This window comes from Anomaloglossus baeobatrachus, chromosome 8, assembly GCF_048569485.1.
Source record: "Anomaloglossus baeobatrachus isolate aAnoBae1 chromosome 8, aAnoBae1.hap1, whole genome shotgun sequence".
Lineage (NCBI taxonomy): Eukaryota > Metazoa > Chordata > Amphibia > Anura > Aromobatidae > Anomaloglossus > Anomaloglossus baeobatrachus.
The window spans coordinates 192,861,241-192,885,999 of NC_134360.1; the positions used below are offsets into that span (position 1 = coordinate 192,861,241).

Consider the following 24,759-nt stretch of genomic DNA (forward strand, 5'->3'; position numbering starts at 1 on the left):
TGCTGCCATCCAAGTGTGAGAATAGAGCCAGCAATAGATTGTCTTTGTCAGATGATTTTGTAGGAGGATTCATTTCTTGCAGAATTATATTGATGTCGTTTGCCACCTTTTCTTTTAAAACATTATTTACTGTTCTTTTTCAGTTTGCTTTTTTTTTTCAATGGCGTAATTTTTCCCATTGTCAGCAGCAGTAGTGCTCGCCAGCTAATGCGCACAGTGACCTTCATAACATACAGTATTCTAGGAGTATAATCTTACTTCATTCAAAGTCTCATCTAAAGTCTTGTAATTCCAAATGTGTATTGTTCATAATAGTGATTTTGGCTTGTCATTAAAGGGAACCAATCACCAGGATTTTCGTATATAAGCTAAAGCCAGTGCTATACTGGCACTATCAGGCTGATTCTCTACACACCTGTAGTGGTCAGTTCTAATGTATAGGTTTTGAAATCCAAGAAAATAGAGTTTATAAAATAATCAGCTTCTTGAGTGACAGCAGCTGAGGATCAGATAATAGCTGGGGGGCATTCATAGTTATCCCCTCCCCCTGTTAGAATTAGCATAAGTATTATACAATCGATGTAACTTTTTCTCTTCCAGGACCTGTGTTGAGGTCATACCCATGTGACCAGAAGGGGCGGAGCCTCAGCCAATAGGAAAATGTTGCTTCATGGGCAGCACGGTGGCTCAGTGGTTAGCACTGCTGCCTTGCAGCGCTGGGGTCCTGGGTTCAAATCTCACCAAGGACACCATCTGCAAGGAGTTTGTATGTTCTCCTCGTGTTTGCGTGGGTTTCCTCTGGGTTCTCCGGTTTCCTCCCACACTACAAAGACATAGATAGGGTCTCTAGATTGTGAGCCCCAATGGGGACAGTATTGCCAATGTATGTAAAGCGCTGTGGAATTAACAGCGCTATATAAATGGATAAAATGTATTATTATCAATATCAGCTTTGTTGGCTGAGGCCCCGCCACTTCTGGTCACATGAGAATGACCTCAGCATAGGTACTGGAAGACAAAAGTTACATCGATTGTATAATACTTATGCTAATTCTAACAGGGAGGGGATAATTATGAATACCCTCCCAGATATTATCTGCTCCTCAGCTGCTGTCACTCAAGAAGCTGATGATTTTTATAAACTTTTTATTTTCTTGGATTTTAATACCTAAACATCTTCGCTGACCACTACAGGTATGTAAAGAATCAGCCTGATAGTGCCAGTATAGCACTGGCTTTAGGTTATATACAAAAATCCTGGTGACTGGTTCTCTTTAAGTGGTCCTTGTGTATGGGTATTCCCACCACTTTGTCTATCCTGGGGGAAACTTTGCCAATGTGAATCTGTAAATAAGAATTACAGACCACCTCTTCTCCCCACCACCTCTCCTCCACTGCCGTAACAGGATCAAATGCCAGAGGTGTCATCCACATCTTTCAGGCACTTATGGATTAGAGAACCACTCTTGTTTGTTTTTTATTTCACTTCAAAATAGGGCTTTATAAGACAGGGGACTTGGATTTACAAGTGCATCTCAATAAATTAGAATATCATCAAAACGTTAATTTATTTCAGTAATTCAATACAAAAAGGCAAACACATGTATAGAGTCATTACACACAGAGGGATCTATTTCAAGTGTTTATTTCTGATGTTGATGATTATGCCTTACAGCCAATGAAAACCCAAAAGTCATTATCTCAGAAAATTAGAATAATTACCACAAAACACCTGCAAAAGCTTCCTAAGCATTTAAAATGGCCCTTTAGTCTGGTTCAGTAGGCTACATAATCATGGGGATTTTTACAAGATATTTTACTTTATTTTATTTTGTTTGCCCAAGTTAGTTATAAGTCTTCTTTAATTCATAAAATTTGGACTCTATAACCTGTGCAAGGCCTTGAATTAAAGGGCTTGTCCTACAATTACAACTTATCACCTCTTCACAGAATAGCTGATGGATGAGTGTCCGATTGCTGAAGGCCCTGTTGTTCCCCATTCCCATATGGATAAAGATTCTGCAAGGAAATTTTTGACTAGGTTCTCCCCCTTGCTTCCCATAGACTGTTAAGAGTAACTACCGTAGTTTTTAATTTTTATTTCATAAATCAAAACTACAGATGACAATAAGCAACTTTACAATACATCTCATCAGAGAAATATGATTTTTATTTTCTCTTGAATTGCTCTTTCACCGTCATTTTTATGGCTAAAATCACTAGCAAGTGAATGCAGATTTTCCCATTACTGAGATTGGAGATAATAGTTGACTCTTTTTAAAATTCTATGGAGTGGGTAGCAGAAGAGAGGAGCTAGAGGCAGATGGAACTGAGACCAGGGAAGTATCAGGGCGTCGAATCAGATTTCCAGTGGATCGCGAGATCTGGACACAAAATAAGGAACTTTGTTATTCATGCGTGACACAATCCGGTCAACGTCACGGATTCCCCACCTTTGCCAGATTTGATTGAACACTGACGTATTGAAGGACCACTCTCCCGAGGGGAGGTCCTGATGACTTAGGAAGTCTGTGACCCATTTGTCCACACCTGGAATGTTTGCTGCTGAGTTTGCTGGAACATGAAGTTTGGCCCAGGACAGAATCTGAGAGACTTCTGAGATGGACTTGCATAAATCAACTATTGGGGTGTAACATGGAGCAACAGCCATGTCTTTGTCGGACTGAATATGTACTGGGCAACCCGCTAGCAGGTCCTGCCAGTGAAAGAGTGCGAGAAATGTCTCTGAGTTCCGGGATATTGATGGGGAGAGAGGTCTCCCAAGAGTTCCAATGTCCTTAAGCTGTGTGACAGAGGAAAATTGCTCCCTAAACAAGATGGCTGGCATCCATCTTGACAATCTGCCAGTAGATTGAAAAGAATTACCTCCTGTGCTGAATGGACGATGAGAGACACCACCAGGCCAGAGACTGCCTCACTCGAAAAGCTAGAAGAACGGGACGATCCAGGGAGGAGATTCTCTTATCCCAAGCTGACAGAGCGAGTGTGTAACAGAGCAAAGCAAACTGCCTCCATTGCAGCAACTAACTTACCTAGCATGCTCATGCAGAACCAAAGAGAGCAAGGTGTAGGACGCATGAGTGAACGAGGGCTGAAATCTTTTTCTTTTTGATGCTATAGCATGATGTGAGTGATGTCTCTTAGCATGCCTAGGATAACTGAGCACTGGACCAGGATCAGACACGACTTCGCTGTGTTGATAAGAGGGTAAGAGGGTTGAGTGACACTTTATCAGGAGGTCGTCGAGATAGGGAATGTCTACTATCCCTTTAGAGCGAAGAATGGCCATGACTGCTGCTATGACCTTCATAAACGCTCTGGGTGCTGAGGCGAGACCGAAGATAAGAGCTGTTGAACTGGCAGTGGGACCTTTTGGATTGCAAAGTGGAAAAAGTCTGAGGAGTGGTACACATTGGAATATGAAGGTAATAGGAATAGGAATAGCATAGGAATTCCTCCGGTTCCTTAGAGGCATTCACCGAGCACAGGGACTCTATTCTGAAGCGACGGAGACTAACCTGCCAGTTTAGGAGCTTGAGGTCTAAGATCAGACAGACAGAGCTGCCCTTCTTTGGGAACATGAAAAGGCTGGAATAGAAATCTGAAAAGTGCTCTTGAGTAGGAACAAGTACAGTTATGCTTGCCCAGAAAAGGGAAGAGATGGCTTGATAGAATCCAAGAATCTGAACATTTCCCTTGGGGAGTGGGACTCGAAGCCCTGAAGGGAAAATTTCTATTTTGTAAGCGGTGGTTACAATTTTTTGACCCTAGAATCATCGACTATGGAGAGCCACACATCTCAGAAGAGAAGGTGGCGGCCACCTCCCCTGAGAGGATTCCCAGATTGGGACAACCCATCATGTAGAAGAAAATCTGTTAGACCTGGACTTTTTGATGACTTTGCTTGATGGCTCTGTGGAGGCCAGGAGGGAGTGGGCTTAAAAAAAAGCCACCGCCTTTTCTGAAGGACTGGGCACCGGTCTCATTGGGTGAAGACCCAAGGAATGGAAAATTCCCAAAGGAGCGAAAACCCGGAGGGCGTCTCCTGGGGAGGAGAAAGCTTGTTTGGGCTGGGGAAAAGAGCTACTGTCGCCACCGGTGGTGTCAGATGATTTGGTCCAGTTTAATACCAGAGAGACAAGACCCCTGGAAAGAAAGGCTGGTGAGAGACTTGGATGCAGTGTCTGCATTCTCAATCTTAAGCCAGAGGATCCTGCTGATAGCTACAGGGTTGCTGGTGGTAAAATTTGAGCAACTGGCAGCGTCTAAGAAGGCTTCAAGTAAATACTTTTTGGCATGGGCAATTTGATCTACTACATCAGCAAGCTCGTCAGATAGAACTCCCTGACAAAGTGTTGCTCAGGCGGACATTTACTTACTCACTTGGAAGTGAAGGCAGAACAAATGGAGGCACTTGCACTCTCCAAGACTCACTTGGAAAGGTCTTCAATGTGCCTATCGGTAGGGTCCTGTGAGGCCTGTTTTGGAGGGGGTGCAACAGTCAGGGCAGAATGGCAAAATCTGACCTGTGAACAATTTTGTTCTTGCAGGAGGAGCAAGCGTAGTGAAAAATAATATAGTGTTAGGGCAGGAGCGAGTTTTGGATAAGGCTTGGGCCCAGAGAGCTGCTGAGGAGTGCTGTGCCTATGCAACAGGAAAAAAATTAACCTGGCCAGAGCCTACCCAGTCCTGAGATCCCCGATCTGTGTAGGCAGTCCGTGGATCAGTGAGGAGCGGTGGGAGAAACTGAAGTCTGTGCTGCTGGCGAGAGAGGAGGGCGGGGCTGAAAAGGGGGGAAAAGCCAGGGAATAAAGTTAGAAAAGAAGACCGGAGCTAGGACATGACTGAGTGATGGGAAAGTGACCCCCTCCCCCCGGGGATATCCTGTTCTGGAGTCACCCGTCGCAGTGAAGAGTCTACGGAAGGAAGTGATATCTGATCCGGGTGCATCCCAACTCCTTCCTCAAAGTCCAGAAGATTATATCAGGCAAGCCTGGTGAGAGGATCGCTGGAATGGGTATGTCTTCCTTCTCGCATCGTTGGTCCTGGACAGTGCACAAGACTGCTTCAGATGCCCCAACGGGGGGAGGAATGGTTCAACAGGAAACACGAGGGGGGTGGGTTCTTGCCTGTCATACCAGAGAGGGTACAATGTGGATCAGACCACACCGATATCTCTTAGATTGGAAGACTGGGTGAGCGGTTAGTCCCTGTTGCCCTTAAGCAGAAGAATCTGAAAAACAAAGGGAAAAGATGAATAAAACACAAGAAAGAACCCTAAGGTAGAAACTGGTCTGGGAACAGCCCTGTGCCTGCCTCCTACTGACACTAAGCTAAAACTGCTAGCTTCATGCCAGTTAGAGAGTGTAATAATAATAAGAATAATCTTTTTTTTTCTATAGCATAGCGCCAACATATTCCGCAGCGCTTTACAATTCAGGAGGATCATATACAAACAAGTAACAGTTATACAAAATACAATATTTAGAGGGGAAAAAAAAGACAACCCTGCTCGTGAGAGCTTACAATCTACAATGAGATATGGTGGGAAGAAGGTACAAGTGCTTATTTACAATGACAATCCAGGCATTTAAAGGAAATGGGGGATAGATAATGGCTTCCTGGACCAATTGGCCAGAACCTTGAGATGCATTTGGGTGCCATGGAGTTTGACGTGGGGTTATGAGAAGTTGTAGAGGGACTATGTGAATTGAATTTGATTAGGGAGTGTGATAGGCCGCCCTAAAAAGATGCATTTTTATGGTGCGTCTGAAGCTGAGTAAGTTGTGATTCGTCCTATCTTCTTGTGGTAAAGTGTTCCAGAGGATTGGTGCAGCTCGGAAGAAGTCTTGGATCCAGGAGTGGGAGGTTCGAATTAGTGTGGATGTAAGTCGAAAGTCATTTGCAGAGCGTAGAGAACAGGTGGGATGATAGACAGAGAGGAGGGTGGAGATGTAGGTGTACCCTGCTAATGAGGAGTGAACTGTTTTTGCCTGGTGTCCGCCTCCTAGCGACAGCAGCATACACTCGTAGTTACTTGTGTCCCCTAATGAAGACAAAAAGAAAACTTATTAGCGCAGTGCTTGGATGAGAGGGTCATAGCTGATGGGGAGGCCTACCTAGTGTCTGTCTCTTTGTGACAACCAGCCATGGTTTTGTATACCCCAAAAGCACAGATGAGAAAACGCTGATTTCCAGTATTAGAAGATTCAAATTGCCTCTTCAGAAAGTATGAGGTCTTGAACTCCAGTACCACCTATTGGACGTAACATCCGAATTTAAGTCTTCTTCCTCTCTGAAGAGGCCATGTGCATATTCAATATTCTAAAGGAGCACTGCATGGCTCAAAAGCCTCCTTACGCAGCATGCAAAAAAGTCACCCCTTGGATAACTACAGTATTAAAAGAAAAAAAAATGTTTTTAATGGTTTGGTGGAATTTTTTTAACTAAAAGTTTATAAATTTTAATGTCAACATTCATATTTGGAGAGACTCCTTTTTACCTACCTCTTATCATAAGAGGTATATGACCAAAAGAGCTATACACGCAATATAGAAATTTTTACAAATGCTGAAATGTGGAAACCACAGCGGCACCACTCCACATGGCAATGTACGGTACGAGACCACATGATGAATGCTACAAATCGCTTATCAGACTGTTACGTGAGTCCAGTGTGTGAAGTCCTTTGATTCTGCCTTGAGGCACACACATTGCAACCTGATCTCCCCAGTGTCTGCATCCTTTTTACAGATTTGCTGGTAAACATACTGTAGGAGTGTCCGTCTTCGAGGACTATAGAAAATCTTTTGTTTTCTTGTAACAATACACTTGTTTCTTGAGCTGGATCAGTAGGAAGTAAACCATCTCAGAAACACTTTTTACCATCAGATCGTGGGAACTGTTTGTTGGTGATAACGCTTACATGATTTATTTCTATCACATTTGTTATTATTTTTCCGAAATACTTAATGTCTCTTTATTCTTTTTGAGTTAATTTCTATATATTTTTGTATCGTTTTAGCCTATAGCCGGGATGCAGCAGTCTGTGTTGGAGTGTCTATATATTGCCCACTCTGTTGGCGAGGAGCCGCTGTATACTTCATGTATGCGGTAAGTATAGGGGAATTCGCTCACTTTCTTATTTTGTAGCCATATTTTTGCTGCTCTTAGGTGGCCTGACAGAATATACAGTGGAAACTTGGTTTAAGAGTAACTTGGTTTGAGAGTGTTTTGCAAGAAAAGCAAAGCTTTTTACAAATTTGTAACTTGGTTTAAGAGCAATGCTTTACAATAAGAGCAAATACTCACCGTGCACACTTCTAGTTCCGTCTTTTCACCGCGCTCTGACCTGCTCTGGAGGTAACTTTCTGTCCATATGTACTCTATACAGTATACCATTGTACAGTGCAATATATACTATATAGCGTATGTATCAATTTGCATTTGTGGATACAGTATTGTACTTATTGATAACCAGTACGGCACATTGCTTGTACCTCCCGCACACCAACAATTCTATTGTAAACTAATGTACAGTTTAATTTGTTTTCTGATTTTTTTACTGTACTGTATTTTGTATTAGTGTACGGTAATAATTTTATTTGAATACAGTACATTATGTATTACTATAATAACTTTGTATAAATACTGTAAATATTTTTGGGTTGTGGAACAAATTGTTTGTGTTTTCAGTTATTTCCTATGGGAAAATTCACTTTGATATAAGAGTAACTTGGTTTAAGAGCACAATGCCAGAACCAATTATGCTTGTAATCCAAGGTTCCACTGTACAGTCATGGCCAAAAGTTTTGAGTGACACCAAAATTTATATTTTCACATGATCTGTTTCCCTCTGGTTTTTAATTGTGTTTGTCTGATGTTTACATCACATACAGAAATATAATTGCAATCATATTATGAGTACCAAAAGGTTATATTGACAGTTAGAATGAGTTAATGCAGCAAGTCAATATTTGCAGTGTTGACCCTTCTTCAGGACCTCTGCAATTCTCCCTGATATGCTCTCAATCAACTTCTGGACCAAATCCTGACTGATAACAGTCCATTCTTGCATAAGCAATGCTTGCATTTTGCCAGAATTTGTTGGTTTTTGTTTGTCCACCCGTCTCTCTTGATTGCCCACAAGTTCTCAATGGGAATAAGATCTGGGGAGTTTCCAGGCCATGGACCCAAAATCTCTGTTTTGTTCCATGAGCCATTTAGTGATCACCTTTGCTTTATGGCAAGGAGCTCCATCATGCTGGAAAAGGCATTGTTGGGCGCCAAACTGCTCTTGGACAGTTAGGAGAAGTTGCTCTTTGAGGACATTCTGGTACCATTCAATGACACCAAGCACCAGCCTCCTTTTTAAAGTGTCCAGTGGTGTCATTCTTAGGCTGGTTTCACACTACGTTTATTTAACATGCGTCAGGAACGTTTTTTTGCTGCAAAAGCGGATCCTGCTTTTACAGCAAAAAACGCATGCAAAAGCATCTGTTATTTTGCAGGATCCTGTCACTGGATGTTTAGGGGCGGGCATTGGAGTCATGTGATCAGGAGTGAGGGGAACTAGACTGGGAGCCGGCTTCTGACAGCTGCAGACGCTGGTAACCAAGGTAAACATCGGGCTTGGATACCCGATATTTATCTTGGTTACGAGTGTCTGCAGCTGCTAGGAGCAGGGCTGCCTGCACACGTAACCAACGTAAACATCGGGTAACTAAGAGAAGTGGTTACCCGATATTTACCTTGGTTACGAGTGTCCGCAGCTCTCAGGTGGGAGAGAGAGGGAGGGGAGGAAGGGGGAAAGACAGAGATAGAGAGGGTGAGGGAGGGAGGAGGAGAGAGAGACAGATCACGCGAGACTGGTTCTGGGCATGCTCAGTAGAGCAAGCAGGATCCTGTCTATCAGCACGCCAGCGTTCACCTGCGTTTGCGTGCTGTTTAGTCAGGATCCAGCAATTTGCAGTATTTGGACGCAGCTCAAAAACGCTACAAGTAGCGTTTTTGAAAGATGTTAAAAAACTGCAAGTCGCTGGATCCTCACTATAACGCACGCAAACGCAGGTGAACGCGTGTTAACGCGAGTCCATTGCAAATGCATTGAAGTGAAAACGCATTTGCACTGGATCCGTTTTTCCGCTAAAAAAACGTTATGGACGGATGTTAAATAAACGTAGTGTGAAACCAGCCTTACTTAATCATTACTGATTGTTCGCCAGCCCTGTCCTCATCAACACCCACACCTGTGTTAATGGAACAATCACTAAAACAATGTTAGCTGCTCCTTTTAAAGGCAGGAATGCAATGATGTTGAAATGTGTTTTGTGGGTTAAAGTTCATTTTCTTAGCCAATATTGACTTTGCAAGTAATTGCTGTTAAGCTGATCACTCTTTATGACATTCTGGAGTATATGCAAATTGCCATTAGAAAAACTTACAAGAAACACTGTGGAGAGAGAGCGCAATAGGGTCTTACCCTAAAAACAAATAGGGTGAAAATCACATAGGTTACTCACCAAGTGGAGTTGTGACAGTCACAACCACTATAAGGGCATAGACAATGGGTCAGCGGCAGCAGTTACCCCTTGGATGAAGTAAAATAGTTTGAAGAGAAAAGGGTATTATGGTACCGCGCCAACGACCACTCATGCAGGAGATGAATTTAACGTAACTTTATCCCATGCTCAGGTCTACGCGTTTCAGGAGGCTATGCTCCCTTCCTTTTATTGTGCACTGGCAGCACACGGTCATTGCTGGCTCCAGCTCTGATGGGGTTAATCTCTCCTCTGACTTCCTGTGTTCAGTTCGTACAAGTCCCAGAATTCTGGGACTTGTACGAACTGAACACAGGAAGTCAGAGGAGAGATTAACCCCATCAGAGCTGGAGCCAGCAATGACCGTGTGCTGCCAGTGCACAATAAAAGGAAGGGAGCATAGCCTCCTGAAACGCGTAGACCTGAGCATGGAATAAAGTTACGTTAAATTCATCTCCTGCATGAGTGGTCGTTGGCGCGGTACCATAATACCCTTTTCTCTTCAAACTATTTTATTAGAAAAACTTAAGCAGTAGACTTTGTAAAAATTAATATTTGTAGCATTCTCAAAACTTTTGGCCACGACTGTATTTGGCAATGTGTAAGAAGCTGATAACATTGAAAAACAATGTTTATTACTATTTTGTTTTTAAGTTTTTTTCTTTTTCTTTATAACCCTTGTCCATTAGATGGATTGAGAAGTATTTTGTGAAATGTTGGTGCGAGAGAAGCTTTGCCAATTTGCCAGCAGACTTGCAGAAAAGTTGCCTTAATGTTTTGGTTCAGTCACTCGTGAGTATGAATAATTGCCTTTATCTCTATTATATGGCAGGATATCCAGCAGCATTGTTACACTGGTGGTTGTGGGCAGTAACCATTGTTTCCATGCTCAGTGGCTTTTGGCTACCCCATCGTTTTTCTTAATATATTAAATTGGACACAGTCAGTGATGCATGTAGATTGAGCCGAGCGAGCTTTGCCTCGTATCCTGTAAGTGCTGCCTAATCCTTTAGTTGTCTGTATTTTTATAGTAAATTCTGCAAGCATAAGGTACTGTCTCAACGGGAGAAGGGGGAAAAAACATAATATTGTGCAACATCATAAACATAGTTAATTATGCTTACCCAGCAGATGTGGCGCTCACTGGATAAACTGAATTATCTATAATCTATTTATTTAGACCAAAGTTAAAATTAGCTGCTAGCTCAGTGATTCTGTTCCTGTCTTTTGTTAACAAGGGTTTTTAAATAGGTCAGTGCCTCCAGGATCAAAATTTAATTCTCTGTACCAGTAGTGTGGAGACCAGTGTCTGCAAAATGACTGACATGTTTTAAAATGTGCTGCAATGACACTGTCATCCCGGTGTTAATGTGATCCTTCTGGTCTTGGAGCAAGAATAGTGTATTATGTGCTTCCTACAGACATCAATATGGTAGAAATGGCACCGATGACATATAAGGCTAGGTTCACATTTTCGTTGTTTATGATCAGTCACAATCCGCCACTTTGATAAACAACGCAATCTGTTTGGCGGATTCCGTTGTTGCCATAGGCTTGTATGAGCAGCAGATTGTGACTGATGATGCTGCGTTGCATCCACCGCCCGACTGATCAGTCGTGGAACAACTGACCGTCGAGCGGCAGGAACGCAGCATGTAGCGTTTTTTGAGCAGCGGAATCCTTTTGATTTCGCTGCGCATGCTCTCTCTCGGCAGCCAAACGATCAGCTGATCGCCCGGCAGCCACCTTCGGTGAGCGATCAGCTGATCACCCGGAGGCCGCTTTCTGTGAGCGATCAGCTGATCACCCGGAGGCCGCTTTCTGTGAGCGATCAGCTGATCACCCGGAGGCCGCTTTCTGTGAGCGATCAGCTGATCACCCTGCGGCCGCTTTCTGTGAGCGATCAGCTGATCACCCTGCGGCCGCTTTCTGTGAGCGATCAGCTGATCACCCTGCGGCCGCTTTCTGTGAGCGATCAGCTGATCACCCTGCGGCCGCTTTCTGTGAGCGATCAGCTGATCACCCTGCGGCCGCTTTCTGTGAGCGATCAGCTGATCACCCTGCGGCCGCCTTCTGTGAGCGATCAGCTGATCACCCGGCGGCCGGCTTCTGTGAGCGATCAGCTGATCACCCGGCGGCCGGCTTCTGTGAGCGATCAGCTGATCACCCGGCGGCCGGCTTCTGTGAGCGATCAGCTGATCACCCGGCGGCCGGCTTCTGTGAGCGATCAGCTGATCACCCGGCGGCCGGCTTCTGTGAGCGATCAGCTGATCACCTAGCAGCCGGCTGCTGTGAGCGATCAGCTGATCGCTCTCATTAGCCGGCTGCCGGGAGATCATCTGATCGCTCTCAAAAGCCGGCGGCTGGCTATTGTAAACGATCAGCTGATCGTTCTCTCTCACGTTTTACAACAGAATCCGCTTTATGATTACGATGAATTCCAATTCTTGTCACCTGTTGTACAACGCATCAGTCACAAGCATCAAGCAACGTATGTGACTGATGCAAAACAACGGAAATGTGAACCTAGCCTAACCTACATATTTCATTCACTTGGGTGCAGTGTTCCAAACCAGTGTGATACGAGCTGAAGATCATATGGTGATTACTGATGTGTAGTAACCGTATTTTTCGGACTATAAGACGCACCTGACCATAAGACGCACCCTGGTTTTAGAGAAGGAAAATAGGAAACTAAAACTTTAAGCAAAAAATGTGGTCACGACACACTGTTATGGGGCGAGGATCTGCTGCTGACTCTATTATGGGGGTAATGTCCCCAAATTCTCTACTTATGTACCCCATCCTTGTAGTGTGTGTGTGTGTGTGTGTGTGTGTGTGTGTGTGTGTGTGCGCGCGCGCTCCCCCATCCTGCTCATATACCCCCACCATACTGCTCATATACCCCCACCATCCTGCTCATATACCCCCATCCTGCTATATGTCCTGCATCCTGTGGCACACAAAAAATAAACGTTTATACTGTACTCACCTTTCCTCGCTCCACGCAGCATGGCTCCTTCTGCCGGCAGCGCTGTGTGGAGCCGGCCACGATCCCTGCTGCATCGCAATGTCCTCCTGTCTGCCGGCTCCGGCTGTGTGTGGACACATGCGCACAGCGATGACGTCATCGCTGTGAGCGCCGCTAGTCTCCACACAGACTGAGCCGGCTGACAGGAGGACATTGTGGTGCTGCAGGGGAACGGTGAGTGTACTGATTCACTGCACCCCACGCTGAAGATGATGCGCGGGGAGCAGTGAATACAGCCGCATGATCACTCCAGGGTGTAGTTGCCAGGGGTGATCATGCGGCCGGCTGTTTACTATGCGTACCCCCCGCCCATCACCCCGCCCACCTGTCAGCGTCGGCTTCAGTGCTGAGATGATGGGCAAGAGGATGGGCGTGCATATGTAATGAGCGGGCCCACGTGGTCACGGTAGGCACTGCTGCAGCCTGCTCGTGCCCCGATGACCCGCTCCACTGCAGCACACTCATTCTCCGCAGCCACATTCAGACCATAAGATGCACCCCCCACTTTCCCCCAACATTTGGGGGGAAAAAAGTGTGTCCTATGGCCTGAAAAATACGGTAAACGGGGAACCTGTCAGGTGCAACATGAACCCAGTACCACGAGCAGTTCTGGGTGTATATTGCTAATCCCTGCCCAACTGTTCCTGCATCTAGTAGTATAGATAAAGAGATCTTTAGAAAAAGTATTTCTAAAGATCCTTTATGATATGCTAATGAGCGAGGGGACGTTATATCCACTGACTAGCCCAACCTCTTAGCATGTTAGCACACCCGCAGGGGCGTGCTTACATGCTATTCAATGTCCAGCATCATCAGTGGTGACGCATATACCTGTGTCCACTGTCACCGCTTCAGAACACTGCGTTTAGGGTCAGTGCGCATGATCAGAAGTCACCGCACTTCTTCTGGTCATGCGCACTAGACCTCTCTGAAGCCAGGAAGTGTACACCTGGCTTCATAGTGCGCATGACCGGGAGTGCTGATATTTCTGATCATGTGCACAGACCCTAAGCCCGGGGTTCTGAAGCGGTGACAACGGACAAAGGTATGCGCGTCACTGCTGATGACGCTGGGCAGTGGGCATTGAATAGCATGTTGGCACGCCTCTGTGGGTATGCTAAAAGGGTGGACTAGTCAGGGGAAATAACGCCCCTGCAACTAGTCCCTGTGCTTATTAGCATATCATAGAGGAACTTTAGAAATATTTTTTCTAAAGATTTCTATGCTACTAGATACAGGAACAGTTAGGCAGGGATTAGCAATACAGTTAGGTCCAGAAATATTTGGACAGTGACACAATTTTGGCGAGTTGGGCTCTGCATGCCACCACATTGGATTTGAAATGAAACCTCTACAACAGAATTCAAGTGCAGATTGTAACGTTTAATTTGAAGGTTTGAACAAAAATATCTGATAGAAATTGTAGGAATTGTACACATTTCTTTACAAACACTCCACATTTTAGGAGGTCAAAAGTAATTGGACAAATAAACCAAACCCAAACAAAATATTTTTATTTTCAATATTTTGTTGCGAATCCTTTGGAGGCAATCACTGCCTTAAGTCTGGAACCCATGGACATCACCAAACGCTGGGTTTCCTCCTTCTTAATGCTTTGCCAGGCCTTTACAGCCGCAGCCTTCAGGTCTTACTTGTTTGTGGGTCTTTCCGTCTTAAGTCTGGATTTGAGCAAGTGAAATGCATGCTCAATTGGGTTAAGATCTGGTGATTGACTTGGCCATTGCAGAATGTTCCACTTTTTTGCACTCATGAACTCCTGGGTAGCTTTGGCTGTACGCTTGGGGTCATTGTCCATCTGTACTATGAAGTGCCGTCCGATCAACTTTGCGGCATTTGGCTGAATCTGGGCTGAAAGTATATCCCTGTACACTTCAGAATTCATCCGGCTACTCTTGTCTGCTGTTATGTCATCAATAAACACAAGTGACCCAGTGCCATTGAAAGCCATGCATGCCCATGCCATCACGTTGCCTCCACCATGTTTTACAGAGGATGTGGTGTGCCTTGGATCATGTGCCGTTCCCTTTCTTCTCCAAACTTTTTTCTTCCCATCATTCTGGTACAGGTTGATCTTTGTCTCATCTGTCCATAGAATACTTTTCCAGAACTGAGCTGGCTTCATGAGGTGTTTTTCAGCAAATTTAACTCTGGCCTGTCTATTTTTGGAATTGATGAATGGTTTGCATCTAGATGTGAACCCTTTGTATTTACTTTCATGGAGTCTTCTCTTTACTGTTGACTTAGAGACAGATACATCTACTTCACTGAGAGTGTTCTGGGCTTCAGTTGATGTTGTGAACGGGTTCTTCTTCACCAAAGAAAGTATGCGGCGATCATCCACCACTGTTGTCATCCGTGGACGCCCAGGCCTTTTTGAGTTCCCAAGCTCACCAGTCAATTCCTTTTTTCTCAGAATGTACCCGACTGTTGATCTTGCTACTCCAAGCATGTCTGCTATCTCTCTGATGGATTTTTTCTTTTTTTTCAGCCTCAGGATGTTCTGCTTCACCTCAATTGAGAGTTCCTTAGACCGCATGTTGTCTGGTCAGAGCAACAGCTTCCAAATGCAAAACCACACACCTGTAATCAACCCCAGACCTTTTAACTACTTCATTGATTACAGGTTAACGAGGGAGACACCTTCAGAGTTAATTGCAGCCCTTAGAGTCCCTTGTCCAATTACTTTTGGTCCCTCGAAAAAGAGGAGGCTATGCATTACAGAGCTATGATTCCTAAACCCTTTCTCCTATTTGGATGTGAAAACTCTCATATTGCAGCTGGTAGTGTGCACTTTCAGCCCATATTATATATATAATTGTATTTCTGAACATGTTTTTGTAAACAGCTAAAATAACAAAACTTGTGTCACTGTCCAAATATTTCTGGACCTAACTGTATGTACCCAGAACTGCTCCTGTATACGCACCCTAATAATTCCTCATAAGGCTGAGTTCACATGTGCAGTAATCATCCATTAGAATGGATTTTGCAGAGATCTGTTGGCAAAAACGTTCTGCAAACACAACTTTATTGTCTGTTGTTAAATAACTGATTTCTGCCGGATCCGTTTTGTGTTTTTGTGTTTTTTTTTTTTGTTTTTTTTAACATTGGAATCTATGGAGAACAGATCTGTTCATGGATTGCTATTGATCCTGTAAAAAAAAAAAAAAAATGGATCCATTTATAAATTCAAGAAAAATGGATGGCTAAATAGCAATCTGTTAACGGATCTGTTCTCCATAGCCTTCAATGTTAAAGGGAAACTGTCACCAGTTTTTTCCCTATTAAACCAAAAGTATCACCTTCTGCAGCTCCTGGGCTGCATTCTATGAAGGTGCACCTTGTTGCTGACCCCCCTTGCAGACCCCAAAAATAACCTTTATAAAAACTCACCGTTTCCTATGCAAATGACTTGTTTGCTAGATGGGCGGGCTCTATTTCGGCTCCTGTCCACCCCCCCCCCCCCCCGCCGCTGTTTGCCGTCCTCCTGTCATGATTTACATAGATGACATCATCCACGCTGCTGGCGAAGTCTCGCGCAGTTTGCTGTGCCCCTATCGCAGGCCTGAGCAGAAAGTTTCCCTAGCCGTGCCGGTGATGTATTTGCGCAGGCGCGAGCCTAGTATATTGATGTCTATCCTGGCCAATATCTGTCAATCAGTGAAAGAGAGGAGTTCAGTAGAATCTCGGCAATGTTGTGTTGTACACCTTGAAGATAGAAGTGTCTAATCGTGACATTGCATCTTAACTATTTAGTAGCATTGCAAACAAACTCCATTGAATTTTTGGTTGCAGGTTGCATGCATTTTTCCTCCAGAGACTTCAGTGTAACTCACATATGACTGCAGCTTGCAATTTGGTATTTTTTATTTATTTTATTTTTTTATAGTAAAGTTTCAGTTGTAGTGAGTTAATTATACATACATTTGTCTCTCTCTATCCAATATCTATATGTGAGGAGGGCTGTAAAACCTGTGTTCAGGGCTGTATATGTGTTCAGGTGTAGAGAATATGGCATATGTTACTTTTTTTTTTATCCTTTCCCCTCTTTGTGTTTGGGGACATATAAATGAATACTAATAAACATCATGTTTAGTCTGCTTTCACACCCGCGTTGTTTGGCATCAGTCACAATCAGTTGTGTGACTGATGCAGCGGATGCTTTGCAGATAGTGGCACAACTTATGTGACCGATGCTGCAAAAAAAGATCTGTGTGTTTTGGGGGGTTTTTCGTATTTTTTTTTTTTTTTTTTTTTTACTGTTTTACCGGCAGCCAGTTTTTGTAAACGATCAGCTGATCGGCCGACGGCTACCTTTTGTGAACGATCAGCTGATTGCCCAGCGGCCGCCTTTTGTGAACGTTGAGCTGATTGCCCAGCGGCCGCCTTTTGTGAACGATCAGCTGATCGTTCACAAAAGGTGCCCGCCCGGCTGATCAGCTGATAGTTTTGGCTGCTGGAACTGAATTTACAGTCATCATGGTTTTTTACTGTGCGCATGCTCACAGTAAAAAACCGATCCGCCGCATACAAAAAAAAGTTACATTCAGCGTTGCTCCCACCTAATCAGTCAGTAAACGACTGATCCGTCACGCAGAGGATGCAACGCAGGGCCATCAGTCACAATCCATCACGAATAGCAGCCTATGGGGAAAAACCGGATTCCTGCAAAATATTTTGCAGGATACTGTAATTCCTCAAAGCGATGGATTGTAACTGATGCAAAACAATGCAAGTGTGAAAGCAGCCTTAAAATAGAACACTTTTCTGTGTGTAAAGTGACATGTAGGACTCTGCATAGCATTGCGGACCCTTCAGACATCTCATCTCTGGGGGTTCCAGGAGTAAAGGCCCAGTCACACACAACGACTTACCAGCGATCACGAAAACGATGCGACCTGATAGGGATCGCAGGTAAGTCGCTGGGAGGTGGCAGGTGAGATGTCACACAGTCAGATCTTATCAGCGATGCAGGAACAATACAGGTGGCAGTAGTGACCTGTATAACGATCTCAGCAGTCACTGTGACCCTGTCACACAGTGTCACACACAGCGATGTGTCCTGCCCTGCAGGACATCGCCTTTGAAGAAAATGGCCTGGACCATTCTGCAACGACCGGCGACCTCACAGCAGGGGCCTGATCGCTGGTAGGTGTCACACATAACAAGATCGCTAACGGGATCGCTACTGCGTCACAGAAACTGTGACTCAGCTGCGATCTCGCTAGCGATCTCGTTATGTGTGACTGTACCTTTAAGACGCTCTCTTAAGAATAGATCATACAGCTGTTTTTTCCTATAAAAGCCCTTTAAAAAATGTTGCATTCATCTCTAAATTGTTAATTTACGAGACCTGGAGACGAATGTGTGGTGATGCGTTGTCAGTCACGGGGAGCATTTTGCACCTTTTTTCTATTGTCTGAGAACTTGACTTCTTAGTTTATCTGTTGCCAGTCGTTGTCACCATCTTTTGTTAATGGCACACTTCTGCACATGCTGAGGTCTGTGAAGTCTGACTTTCCAGATTGTCTGCTTCTTTCCCCCCAAGTGTTAATGCTTGCACTTATTAACAAAGCAGATGGGGCTGGGTGATTTCTTTGTATAATGCTTGCAGAATTTCCTTATAAAATGTTTTGTTTTTCAGTCTCACAGGAATGCAGCTTCTCTGTTGATGGAAAGTGACCGGCTGATCAGCAGTCTTCCTGGCGTGAAGTGGGCAGAAAGGGCACAGAACTTGGCATCAGAACTGCAGGAGGAATGTGTGAAATTTATAGTGGCCAACTTCTCCCAAATAATAAAGAGTGAAGGTTTTGCTCACTTGTTACAGGTAAAACCTTAAATAAATTCTGTATTAATATTTGGCTGTCCCTTGACACATACTAAAAGATACTGCGGGTTTTTTTATTTATTTTTTTCCTTAATTTTTTTTTTTTGTGTATGTTAAATGTTGTTAAAGGGAACCTGTCACCACTTTTTCTTCAGCGCTCTATTGGGAGACCCAGACGATTGGGGTATAGCTACTGCCTCCGGAGGCCACACAAAGCACTACACCAAAAAGTGCAAGGCCCCTCCCCTTCTGGCTATACCCCCCCGTGGTATCACGGGTTCTCCAGTTTTCAAGCTTTGTGCGAAGGAGGTCAGACATCCATGCATAGCTCCACAGATTTTAGTCAGCAGTAGCTGCTGACTATTTCGGATGGAAGAAAAGAGGGCCCATATAGGGCCCCCAGCATGCTCCCTTCTCACCCGTGGATGGTGTTGTAAGGTTGAGGTACCTATTGCTGGTACAGAGGCTGGAGCCCCACATGCTGTTTTCCTTCCACATCCCCTTGTAGGGCTCTGTGGAAGTGGGATCCTGCCGGCCTCTAAGCTCTGACGCCGGGCTCCATCCACAGACCCAGTTGAACCTGATGGATATGGAGCAGGAGTACATTCAGGGACATGGCCCTGCATCATACAGGTACTCTGTGTCCCCGGCAGGCACAGACACACTCCGGGCTGGCTGGGTGTTGTAGTGCGCCGGGGACCGCAACGTTGGAGTTAGTGTTCCTACAGTTTACTGGGGGACTTTGTGTTGTGGGAACGCAGCGCCGACCCCCACTGGACCGGGCGGCGCTGCTGTGACTTGTGGTGCGCCGGGGACACGCCGACCGCGCTTTTACGGCGGCGGCGTTTATAAATCCAGTCCCCGGCTTTTGCGGCCTAGCTCCGCTTCGTTCCCGCCCCCACCCTGTCAGTCAGGGTAGGGGAGAGACGCTGTTTCGCAGCAGCGACGAGGGCTGGAGCCTGATTTACATGCTCCAGCCCTCTCACTAGGCACAGAGGGAAGCAGGCTTCCCGCTCTTAGTCAGGAACGCCCAGGGCCCGCCCTCCTCCCTCTCCTAGGACGCCGGCAGCCATTACATGCAGGCTGGCTGGAGGAAGGACGCAGGTTCTGGGAGACCTGGACTGGGGGGGCTTTTTGGCGACCACACACCCGCTCTTAAGCGGGCGGTAAGCGGCATTTCAGTGCTGGCCCCTCTAGTGCCTCACTGTGTATTGGTGTACTGTCTACCAGATATATAGATATATTTATTTCTTGCACTGTGAGGTCGCTTCCTGGCTGGATACCCAGATCGCTCTGAGGAAGCAGCAACATGTCATCCAAAAAACGCAAGGCTGCCAAGGCAAGGGCTGTGTACACTGCGTGTGCTGCATGTGGGGCTGCTCTACCAGCAGGCTCCGATGACCCCCATTGTGTGCAATGCTCCGATCCGGTGCTGCTTCGCCAGCCGGAGTCCGGAGGGGTAGTGTCCCAGGCTGAGACGCTTGTAAGTTCTGCCCCGGCGCCGGGGACAGACTTCGCAGTTTTTGCTGATAGAATGTCTGTGACTATGGCAAAAATCCTTGAAACTTTGCAATCCATGTCTGGGGCTCAGTCTTTGGACTCGGCGAGGTCTCTGTCCTCTGGCCCCCCTCAGCTGGATCCAATCCAGACTACAAGGGGGTCCCCGGCTTCACAAGCTGAGGATTATGACTCAGATGATAGCCCCAGCCACCCTAAGCGGGCTCGCTGGGAAAGACCCTCAACGTCATCACACTGCTCAGGGTCTCAGCGCAATCAGTCTCCCTGTGAGGTGTCTGAAGAGAGTGATCAGGAATCCACTCCTGGAACCCCTCTCAACCTGGATACCCCTGATGGGGACGCCATGGTAAACGACCTCATCTCAGCCATCAATAGGCTGTTAGATATTTCTCCCCCAGCCCCTTCAGCAGAAGAGGCAGCTGCAGAGCAGGAGAAGTTTCGTTTCCTCTATCCCAGGCGTAAATTGAGTGCTTTGTTGGATCACTCTGACTTCAGAGAATCAATCCAGAAACACGACGCTCACCCAGAAAGACGTTTCTCTAAACGTTCTAGGGATACACGTTATCCTTTCCCCCCTGATGTGGTCAAGCGCTGGACCCAGTGTCCAAAGGTAGACCCCCCGATTTCCAAACTTGCAGCTAGATCCATAGTTGCAGTGGAGGATGGCGCTTCACTTAAAGATGCCAATGACAGACAGATGGACCTTTGGTTAAAATCTGTCTATGAAGCTATCGGCGCGTCGTTTGCTCCGGCATTCGCAGCCGTATGGGCTCTCCAGGCTATTTCAGCTGGTTTAGCAAAAGTGGATGCTATCATACATCCAGCAGTGCCACAAGTGGCGGCCCTTACCTCGCAGATGTCTGCGTTTGCGTCTTACGCTATCAATGCGGTCCTAGAATCTACCAGCCGCACCTCCATGGCGTCCGCCAATTCGGTAGTTTTGCGCAGAGCCTTGTGGTTAAAGGACTGGAAGGCAGATGCTGGTTCCAAAAAATGTTTAACCAGCTTGCCTTTATTTAGAGATAGACTGTTTGGCGAGCCATTGGCTGACATCATTAAGCAGTCCAAGGGTAAAGACTCTTCTTTACCCCAGCCCAGAACAAGCAAACCTCATCAGAAAAAGTGGCAGCAGAGGTTTCAGTCCTTTCGAGGTTCGGGCAAGACACCATTTACCTCGTCCAAAGGGTCTCAGAGGACGCAAAGAAACTCAGATTCCTGGCGGGCTCACGCACGCCCCAAGAAAGCAAATGGAGAAACCACTTCCAAAGTGGCTACCTCATGACTTCCAGCCCCCTCCCGCCGAATCTCCGGTCGGGGGCAGGCTCTCCCGTTTTTGCGACATTTGGCTGTCACAGGTCAAGGACCGGTGGGTGACAGACATTTTGTCTCGCGGGTACAGAATCGAGTTCAGTTCTCGTCCTCCAGCCCGATTCTTCAGAACCTCCCCACATCCAGACCGAGCAGATGCTCTGCGGCAGGCGGTGGACTCCCTAAGAGCGGAAGGAGTAGTGATCCCTGTCCCTCCTCAGGAACAGGGTCGAGGGTTTTACTCCAATCTCTTTGTGGTTCCAAAAAAGGACGGCTCATTCCGTCCTGTTCTGGACCTAAAACTGCTCAACAAACATGTGCACGCCAGGCGGTTCCGGATGGAAACCCTACGATCTGTCATTGCCTCAATGTCTCGAGGAGACTTCCTTGCCTCAATAGACATCAAAGATGCTTATCTCCACGTGCCAATTGCTACAGAACATCAACGTTTTCTACGTTTTGTGATAGGAGACGACCATCTTCAGTTCGTAGCTCTGCCATTCGGTCTGGCGACAGCCCCACGGGTCTTCACCAAGGTCATGGCGGCAGTGGTAGCAGTCTTGCACTCTCAGGGACACTCGGTGATCCCTTACCTAGACGATCTACTGGTCAAGGCACCCTCTCAAGAGGCATGCCAACTCAGCCTGAATGCTACGCTGGAGACTCTACAGTCTTTCGGATGGATCATCAACTTTCCAAAGTCGATCCTGTCACCGACCCAATCACTCACGTATCTTGGCATGGAGTTCCATACTCTAGCAGCGATAGTGAAGCTTCCGCTGAACAAACAGCGATCACTTCAAACAGGGGTGCAATCTCTCCTTCAGGGTCAGTCGCACCCCTTGCGGCGCCTCATGCACTTCCTAGGGAAGATGGTGGCAGCCATGGAAGCAGTTCCCTTTGCGCAGTTTCATCTGCGCCCACTTCAATGGGACATTCTCCGCCAATGGGACGGAAAGTCAACGTCACTAGACAGGAAAGTCTCCCTCTCCCAGACGGCCAAGGACTCTCTACAATGGTGGCTCCTTCCCACCTCATTGTCTCAGGGAAGATCCTTCCTGCCCCCGTCCTGGGCAGTGGTCACGACAGATGCGAGTCTGTCAGGGTGGGGAGCAGTTTTTCTCCACCACAGGGCTCAGGGAACGTGGACTCCGCAGGAGTCCACCCTTCAGATCAATGTTCTGGAAATCAGGGCAGTGTATCTTGCCCTACTAGCCTTCCAACAGTGGCTGGAAGGAAAGCAGATCCGAATCCAGTCGGACAACTCCACAGCGGTGGCATACATCAACCACCAAGGAGGGACGCGCAGTCGGCAAGCCTTCCAAGAAGTCCGGCGCATTCTAATGTGGGTGGAAGACACAGCATCCACCATATCCGCGGTTCACATCCCAGGCGTCGAAAACTGGGAAGCAGACTTCCTCAGTCGCCAGGGCATGGACGCAGGGGAATGGTCCCTTCACCCGGACGCGTTTCAGGAAATCTGTCGCCGCTGGGGAGTGCCGGACGTCGACCTAATGGCGTCCCGGCACAACAACAAGGTCCCGGCATTTATGGCGAGGTCGCGCGATCAAAGAGCTCTGGCGGCAGACGCCTTAGTACAAGATTGGTCGCAGTTCCGGCTCCCATACGTATTCCCGCCTCTGGCACTCTTGCCCAGAGTCTTACGCAAGATCAGATCCGATTGCAGCCGCGTCATACTCGTCGCCCCAGACTGGCCGAGGAGATCGTGGTATCCGGATCTGTGGCATCTCACGGTCGGCCGACCGTGGTCACTTCCAGACCGACCAGACTTACTGTCCCAAGGGCCGTTTTTCCATCAGAATTCTGCGGCCCTGAACCTGACTGTGTGGCCATTGAGTCCTGGATCCTAGCGTCTGCAGGATTATCCCAAGGAGTTGTAGCCACAATGAGACAGGCTAGAAAGTCGACTTCTGCTAAGATCTACCACAGAACGTGGAAGATTTTCTTATCCTGGTGTTCCGCTCAGGGAGTGTCTCCCTGGCCATTTGCATTGCCCACTTTTCTTTCTTTCCTGCAATCGGGGTTAGAAAAGGGCTTGTCGCTCAGCTCCCTTAAAGGGCAAGTCTCGGCACTATCCGTGTTTTTTCAGAAGCGTCTAGCACGTCTTCCTAAGGTGCGCACGTTCCTGCAGGGGGTCTGTCATATTGTGCCCCCGTACAGGCGGCCGTTAGATCCATGGGATCTGAACAGGGTACTAGTTGCTCTCCAGAAGCCGCCTTTCGAGCCTCTGAAGGAAGTTTCCTTTTCTCGCCTGTCACAGAAAGTGGCGTTTCTTGTTGCGATCACATCTCTTCGGAGAGTGTCTGAGCTAGCAGCGCTGTCATCCAAGGCTCCCTTCCTGGTGTTCCACCAGGACAAGGTAGTGCTGCGCCCCATTCCGGAGTTTCTCCCTAAGGTCGTATCCTCGTTTCATCTTTATCAGGATATATCCTTGCCTTCCTTTTGTCCTCATCCGGTTCACCGGTATGAAAAGGACTTACGTTTGCTAGATCTGGTGAGAGCACTCAGAATCTACATTTCCCGCACGGCGCCCATGCGCCGTTCCGATGCACTTTTTGTCCTTGTCGCTGGTCCGCGCAAGGGGTTGCAGGCTTCTAAAGCCACCCTGGCTCGATGGATCAAAGAACCAATTCTAGAGGCCTACCGTGCTGCGGGGCTTCCGGTTCCTTCAGGGCTAAAAGCCCACTCAACCAGAGCCGTGGGTGCGTCCTGGGCATTACGACACCAGGCTTCGGCTCAACAAGTGTGCCAGGCAGCTACCTGGTCGAGTCTGCACACTTTCACCAAGCATTATCAGGTGCATACCTATGCTTCGGCGGATGCCAGCTTAGGTAGAAGAGTCCTGCAGGCGGCAGTGACACCCCCGTAGGGGAGGGCTGTTTTGCAGCTCTAACATGAGGTATTTCTTTACCCACCCAGGGACAGCTTTTGGACGTCCCAATCGTCTGGGTCTCCCAATAGAGCGCTGAAGAAGAAGGGAATTTTGTTACTTACCGTAAATTCCTTTTCTTCTAGCTCTTATTGGGAGACCCAGCACCCGCCCTGTTGTCCTTCGGGATTTTTTTGTTGTTTGCGGGTACACATGTTGTTCATGTTGAACGGTTTTTCAGTTCTCCGATGTTACTCGGAGTTAATTTGTTTAAACCAGTTATTGGCTTTCCTCCTTCTTGCTTTGGCACTAAAACTGGAGAACCCGTGATACCACGGGGGGGTATAGCCAGAAGGGGAGGGGCCTTGCACTTTTTGGTGTAGTGCTTTGTGTGGCCTCCGGAGGCAGTAGCTATACCCCAATCGTCTGGGTCTCCCAATAAGAGCTAGAAGAAAAGGAATTTACGGTAAGTAACAAAATTCCCTTCTTTGGCATATAAGCTGCGGCCACCACCACCGGGCTCTTTTATATACAACATTCTAACATACTGTATTATAAGCGCCCAGGTCGCTGTGAGAACATAAAAAACACTTTATAATACCTA

The 24,759-nt window shown here is 46.7% G+C and overlaps 1 protein-coding gene across 1 annotated transcript in view; it reads left to right on the forward strand.

The window, feature by feature from the left end:
* The window catches only part of BTBD8 (BTB domain containing 8), a 138,133-nt gene that overhangs the window by 60,476 nt on the left and 52,898 nt on the right, over nt 1–24,759 (forward strand). Inside the window, 3 exon segments of the mRNA XM_075322323.1 lie at nt 7,046–7,134; nt 10,250–10,352; nt 18,257–18,439. Coding sequence (XP_075178438.1) covers nt 7,046–7,134; nt 10,250–10,352; nt 18,257–18,439 — 375 coding nt within the window.